The sequence below is a fragment of the Antrostomus carolinensis genome, unplaced genomic scaffold (assembly GCF_000700745.2).
Source record: "Antrostomus carolinensis isolate BGI_N321 unplaced genomic scaffold, ASM70074v2 scaffold23204, whole genome shotgun sequence".
Classification (NCBI taxonomy): Eukaryota; Metazoa; Chordata; class Aves; order Caprimulgiformes; family Caprimulgidae; genus Antrostomus; species Antrostomus carolinensis.
Window position 1 is genome coordinate 24,137 of NW_010313176.1, and position 7,361 is coordinate 31,497.

At 37.9% G+C, this 7,361-nt stretch overlaps 1 protein-coding gene across 1 annotated transcript in view; it reads right to left on the reverse strand.

Annotated features, from left to right (window-relative positions):
- CAMK4 (calcium/calmodulin dependent protein kinase IV) overlaps positions 1–7,361 on the reverse strand; it is a 16,333-nt gene that overhangs the window by 454 nt on the left and 8,518 nt on the right. The window contains exons 4-6 of the mRNA XM_010167277.2: positions 5,511–5,637; positions 3,218–3,370; positions 1–233 (exon numbers count right to left, since the gene is read on the reverse strand). The exon at positions 1–233 is cut by the window's left edge and continues 454 nt beyond it. Coding sequence (XP_010165579.2) covers positions 69–233; positions 3,218–3,370; positions 5,511–5,637 — 445 coding nt within the window. The 3' untranslated portion in view covers positions 1–68. The remainder of the gene's footprint in view (positions 234–3,217; positions 3,371–5,510; positions 5,638–7,361) is intronic.

Below are 7,361 nucleotides of genomic sequence, written 5' to 3' on the forward strand. Positions count from 1 at the left end.
CTGCTGAATGACAAGTTAGCTGGTGTATGAAATGACAGATCTCAGCTGAGACAAGGAAGCATGTTGACCTAAGACATTTCTTCTGGAGTTGCTTCTGCTTCCTGAGTGGGTTTCTCTTCGGGTTTGCTGTCATGGACAGGAGATGGATTATGGCTGGGCTTGTTGCTGTCATGTGCATTGTGACCACTGGCGCTGCCAAGGCGAGTTGATGCCACCACAGCTTTTACTGCAGCCTGAAAGAGAGGATCAAGCAAACATTCCTTAAAGGACATGATCTGTCAGCCCTGCAGCCTTAGCATCATCCTGTTAGGGAATGTAACCATGTTTAGCCTTCACAGCAATGTCACATTTGGATGCCTGCCTCGGCCTGGACAGGCCGAGGAATTACATACACAGTCTGAGACTTGTTAGAAGGCTACCTGAAATACCAGATTGAGGTTTAAAATTGCTGCTTTCACATGGTTACAAGTTAGCCAACATGAACAGAAATTTTTTCAGCTGTTCATGCTGCATTTTTTTTTTAAGAAACTACTTCATAACTCCCATCTTGAAGTTAGAGGTCAAATCCGTCACAATAACAACAGTATTACCACTGATTATTCCATGAAAAGTTCACAAAGGGAAACAATATTTATCACTATTGCATTACTGCATATGCCTAGCACAATGGTGCGGAGCATACAGGCAAATTCCTATGCATAGATATAAATACACATTGGCAATAGGCTCTCATGTTACATAAAATGTCACAAAATGAAGACACACATTAAGACAGTTATCTTAGCCCTTGACTTGAAGAGTTTTACTGCCTGAAAAAACAAATAAAGAAGTGAAGAAAACAAATACTATTCTCTGTGTATGACAATTCTAGCTATTTTTGACTTGGCTAGCATTTTGCTTAGGCATCACAGAAGAAGTGGGTCTGCAGGAAGGGGTAAGTAGTATAGCAAGTTTTGTGGATGGTTTGAAGAGGTAACCATGCAAGAGGAGAGGAGAGGAGAGGAGAGGAGAAGAGAAGAGAAGAGAAGAGAAGAGAAGAGAAGAGAAGAGAAGAGAAGAGAAGAGAAGAGAAGAAAAAGAAGATGCTAATCAAAAACCAGAGTTAATAAACATCATCAAGAAAGAAGAAAGAGCTAATATACAACATGACGTAGAAGTACAAGGCATAAGAAGTACAACAAAAGTGGCAATAATTTGGAAAGTGAGATTCTAGTCCTTTTAAAGGCAAAATCACAGACAACCACATTAGTGGTGAGAGGACTTCAGACCTCTCTCAGACCTTTTAATAGATTAAAAGAGAGCGGGTCATTCAATGATACCATATTGTGTAAAGATACTTTTGATCGTCATTTACTATTACTACCCATGTGGATGTTTATGAAACAAATTCAACACAATGTATGAAAAAACAAATAATGATTGAGACCTTTAGAGTTATTCTCTAAAAATATTTATATAAGTAAAGAAAGCCTACTGCTGGATTTGTATATTGGGAAAGAGAGGATAATTTTATATTATTCTTGCTAACAAAACAACTAAAGCATGTATTCACTACCTGGTTTTCTGCTTTGTTCTTATTTTTTGGATAGGAATTAATTTACTAAAAAATTTATAGTTCATTTTATACATATATATGTGTAAATATTAACTCTACAATAACTGCTAACTCCAGTTAATTGTCTTAATAATTGGAGATTTGGTAATTTAATCTTTCATAGAAAAGCAATGAAGAAATAAACTTATAAAAAGCAACAGCTTTTAAACACAGAAGTATAAATTGGTTGACTACAGGAATCTAAATAAACTGAGCTTCAAAAAAATCTCATTGGTGATCAAATGTGTAAAAATATAAAGAGAATCAAAATCAACGTATGCAAAAAGGGGATACGTTTCTTTGTAATGTCCAGGTCAGGGAATGTAACAGCTCACTCAGAAATAATGAAAACTGTTATTCTGCTCATGCTCTGAAATAATTTTGATAAAAGAACATTGTATGGCATTGTCAGTGAATACAGAGCAACCCTGCAGTAAGGCTACAGAATTCTTTCTGAATAGAACAATGTTAATAGACAAGTTTAGTCAGTTCAGCATGGGCAAAGCATCACAGTGAATTACATACACAGTCTGAGACTTGTTAAATGACAAAACTTTTTTCTTTGCCCTGTAGAGATTCTCTTGTCACAGTTCTCTAATGATACTGAAAAAAATCAAAGTTAAGAGTCATTGTTTGTGAGTTTGGTTTTGTGTGAAGGCTGTAAAGTTGTCAGACAAGATGCTTTTTATTCTTATACCCCAGGGCTAAAAGGGCAGTCTTACTAACTGTCGGTAATAATTTCTGTGCTGAAGTATCTTGGGAAGTCTCTGCTAAGCAGACACAAATCTTTAGCAACCGAAGAAGGGATTAGGGGAGAAGAAAGTTTCCTGATTTTATGTCAGTTAGATGCCCAGCACCTGCCGTTTGCACCTAAAAATGTTTCCCTGCTTCTTCCCATGGTAGATATGTAGACTAGATGGTAAAGAGGCATACTAGTGACTCAAAACCTAACATTACTTTCAGCACAGGTCCCAGATGCACTCCTGCCTTGCAGCACTTAATTTTCAGCTAAAGAATGCTACTGCACATTTTATTTTAAGAAGTACTTGGAAATCAGTGATTTTGTCCTGTTAATCTCAAATCATACATTTTTTGGAACTACACATCCAAAATGCTGACTCCAGATCACACAGAAAGATGGCTTAAATTCCTGCTTTTTATTGATAGGTGTAGAAACTGAAGGTGGCTTACAGATCAAAATATGCTATAGTAGATTAAATATTTTCCAGATTTATGGATTCTTGTGAAGAAACTACTCAGAATTCTTTTCTTTCTGGTCAGTACTCTAAGGATGTGCAAGCAGTACAGGACAGACAGATGTACAGAAGTGAGGAAGGAAGAAGGAAAGAAAAGGAGGAAAGTAAGGAATTTGTGAAAGCTGTGTATATTCTCAGCAGCTCTGTCTGTATAGAGTTTTCAATCAACCTCACATATTTTTATTTGTTTGGCTGCAGACGTTGACTAAATCAGCTTCAACTTTTTCATCTTCATCAGTCATCTTAAATAAAAAGCTTCCATACCACTGTGGAATGTTGTCCTGAAAAGTATGCAAGATTTCTGTATGGCAACTAATTTAACTGTGTGCTTTCATAGACAAAACAGAGACTATGTCCAGAGACTTGCCTTAAGTTTACGCCGGGCATTGAATTCTTGAAGTTTCCTTTGTGCGTTGTCCATATGTGCAAAGTTTGCTGCCTTCCCTGTGACCCATGGATGCTGCAAAGCCTGCAGAGTGGTGAGGCGTTTCTTGGGGTCTAAAACAATCAACTTTTTAACCTGCATCACAAGGAAGAAATACACAATACTGTTAACCTCATTCTTCATTGACTTTTACCGAGCTTTGCATTGTGGGGTTTTGGTCTTGGTTTGGGAAGCATCTTAGTGAAACATATTCTAAGAAACCAACAAGAATTCGCATTCAAGTCTTTGCATGTATTGTTTTTCTGGCATTTCTTAGTGCTCCATAAATAACATCTGAATAAGATGGGCACTAGGGGTGGGATAGAGGAGAAAAAGAATCAACTGGTTATCAACATTTGTAAGAGTATGCACCAGTGCAGCTGGCCTGTATCCACCATAGGCTGTTGTATGTCTGAATTGTCACATAAACCCTAAAAGATTCTCAAAATACCCCCAGCCAGGCAATTCTCTTTGTGGTATCCCCACTTTTGTATTTAGACAAGGTTTAAACTGGATTAGAAAGTTTAAATTCCAGTGTACGCAACTCAGGCAGACTTGTACCATGAAGTCACTGGCAGGTACATCACAAATGAAATGTTTCTTTCAGTCACTGTAAAACCTCATATACACATGAACTAGAAAGTACTGTTCAAGTATTTCTTAAGTCCACTCTGACACTAATGCTCTTTATGCTATTCTTTCTGTCATTGAGACCAGGGAAGCTGCACCTCTCTAAACACAACAGTAAGGCATTTTTATGAAGAAGGCACTGCAGACATACCTCTGGGAATGGAGGTGGTATGAACTGCTGGGTACAAAGTGTGTCCAGCCAAGCTGCATCGGGCTTTGCTGTATATCTGGACAAGTGGTGTTTTTTAAAAAAAGGATGAAGATGCAGTAAAGAAGTACATGGATGGTACTCAGCAGAGCCAGACTTACACAACTCTCCTGACTACATACCCTCTTGGAGCAGAGTGCAAGTGGTGGCACAGGGCTTCACCACTGCTATGGCCCAAGTGTGAAGGGATGACTCACTTTATGGCTCTCTGAAACTTCTCTACAAAGAGCTATTAAAGAAATATAGTACCCTGAAGTGGGTGCAGGAGAACCAGCATCATGCTGAATACCTGCTGTGTGTCCACAGAAGAGGTCAAGTTAATAAAATCAACTGAACACTCCAGAACTGCCCACAGCATGGGTTTTGAGAACCATGGGCTTCATCCTTATTTACAACTTGCTATACAGTATTCAAACATGAAACTCTGACTTGTACTGGAGCAAAATGGTAGGGACCAGCTTGGATTACAGCTCTCTGTATACAATCAATGAGCAGCTTAGCTGCATGCTGCTGTTTATCTGGATCTTGACAACACAAGGCAGTAAATTTCATCTTTTGATCTTAGAAAAATTTCACAACTAATATAACAACAAAAAAGTACTCTGAACTTCTACAGTCCTTCCATTTGAGGCATCCCAAAGTACTTTACAAACACTAATTATGTAGTATTTTATGGGATAGTTTGTATAATAATATGAAACTGAGCACTTGTGTCTTCAGTGCTAATGAAATAACTGAATTATGCAAGTTAATATTGACTCAAAATCAAACTCAAGCATACCTATCTTTGCAGATCAGTATCTCCTGGATCCAATTTACTTTATCCAGCAATAAGAGAATACAGTGCAGATAGCACACCAACCCTTGCATTTTGCTAATGGATCTACATAAAAATAATGAGTCTTTACTCATCTATTGTGAAAAGCTTAAAAGGACAGAAAAATGCTGTCAGCAAAAGCAGAGAGGGGCAGGAGCTTAACTCCTTTTTATATTCTTCCTCCAAAGTTCAGACTTGAAAACCGCACAAAATATAGGATTTGTTTCTATGTTCCCTTGAAGGTGGTTGCCCTGCAAAGAGGAATGATGGAACACTCAGAGTTAGCATGAAAGGCAGGCATACGTGAACACTATGACAGCTGACAAAAGTCTGTGGCTTAGTTCACAGAAGGAACTGAACACCCATGGTCCTGAGTGTGAAATTATGGCACTGAACTAACAGAGGGTATTTAGTAACATGATAATATACCAGAGATAAGAAGAAGAAAAGCAAGGATCCATATGAACAATTAATTAACCAATTATTCTGCCCCCACCCCAAAACGGACTCTGTCACTGGAAGTGATACTAGTCAAATATGTATTAGCAAAAATACTAGAGTCTTGTTTTTGCTTTACTTACTAAATCCTTGGCATTCAGAGACACATCATCCCACCAGGGGGACACAAAGTCATATTCACAGTTCAGGATTCTCTTGAACATGTACTGATCTCCTCTTTCGTCATAAAATGGTTCAAAGCCACAAAGTCTGCAAGGATGAAAAAGAAATTTATCAAAGATTAATTAGTCTTGGGTTATTAGAAATAGTTTTTGGTATTATCCTTCCCTACTTTATGTCCTATACTCCACTTTGGGGAACCAGACCTGGATGCACTTATGAAATTCTAATTGTACAGAACGGAGCAAAATGTAGTTGTAAGCATTCATAAGCACTGGGAAGGGCTGATCAAATTGTAAATTTTCCATTTCCACACATCTGTAACTGAAACTACTACTATAGGGACTACCATAAGAGTAGCTGTGCAGTGGTTGGCTATTTACCTTCTACATGGTAATAAATATTTTCTAGAAGCTTTTCACTGGGCTGGTCTCCCTTTAGTCTTTCCTCAGTCTGAAACATTTGCTCATCCTGGCTCTCTTCTGTGGCTCTTCTCAAGTTTTGTGTCTTTTTGAAGTGGGTGTAAACACCATTCAGTGTGGACACACCATGGAGTTGCAAATTAGCGTAATAATGTTTTCTGTTTTAACCTCCATTTCTTTGCTAACAGTTCCTGACCTGGGATCTTCTTTTTTGGATTGTTTTTAAGCACAGAGTTAACATGTTCATAGAGCGATTATCAGAATCCCTGTAACTCTTTCCCAAAGAGCAGAAATTAGCTGAGCAACCACATTTTACCTGTGAGGTTAAAAGTTTTTGTATGTCCAGCTAGGACTGTTTTATGTTCATCACTGTACAGTCTTTCATCCAAATGTAAAAACCTTTACCAGGTTTTATTAATCAGCCCTCATCTTTACTTAGGTAACCTACATATTATCAAGAAACTTTGCAATCTCACTAATAACTGTGTTTATGGACATACTGATAATACAGATAGTGACACAGATCCACACTGCTGGTCCTGAGGAAAGCAAAGTCATACAATTGTTTTCCATTTATCCTTTTTTGTTGCTTTGTTGCACTTTAATCATGCCTGCACACATAATAAGATGTTTTAAAGTGAATTTCCTATTCTACCAGTAAGTGTTCTGAGCTAAACAGAAAATCTGTCTGCTATTCTGCCTCCAGAAAAAGCAACAAGCAAAGAGATGATGACAGGAAAACAACAGCAGACCATAAAGAACAAGACAGCAATAAATCTAGAAAATGTAACCTTGCATTTTAACCTGTTTTTATATTTTTAAGCCAAATCAATGTGCTTAGTGTCCTGAAAAAGGAGACAGATGTTCAAGGAAGAAATGTGGTTTTGGGAGTGGTGTGTAGCCATAAGTGGAAGTGCTGCATTGCTTGGCACTGCTGAAGAGGAGAAAACCTCCACTGTAAACACATTCTGGATGTGTTATTAATTTCCAAGTCTGGCAGAGATGGATTAAAACACAAGGATCCAACCTCCAAATACTGTGTGCTTTAGTAGGTGAGAGCTGGTCACAGTCCATCTGCTGCTCCCCTTCCATTTGCCTGCCTCTCCCACCACCTAAGCTTCCTCTTAATTTCATTTTATTATGAAATTTCATTTTATTATGCTGATACATTTTAAATCAATTACCTACCAACTAAAGAAAAATCAGTGTAAACAGTTTCAAAATCAATTACGAATGTCCAGACAGTGTTTTGTGCCCTTTTAGGTAAGTAAGGTAATAAAAAACCCCCCTTTTAAGTAAATCCATGCAATTTTAACTACAAGCAAAGCCTCTGTAGTTGTTGACCACTATCTGTATCTCAAATGTGCAGTAGAATTTCTAACCTGCTGCAGG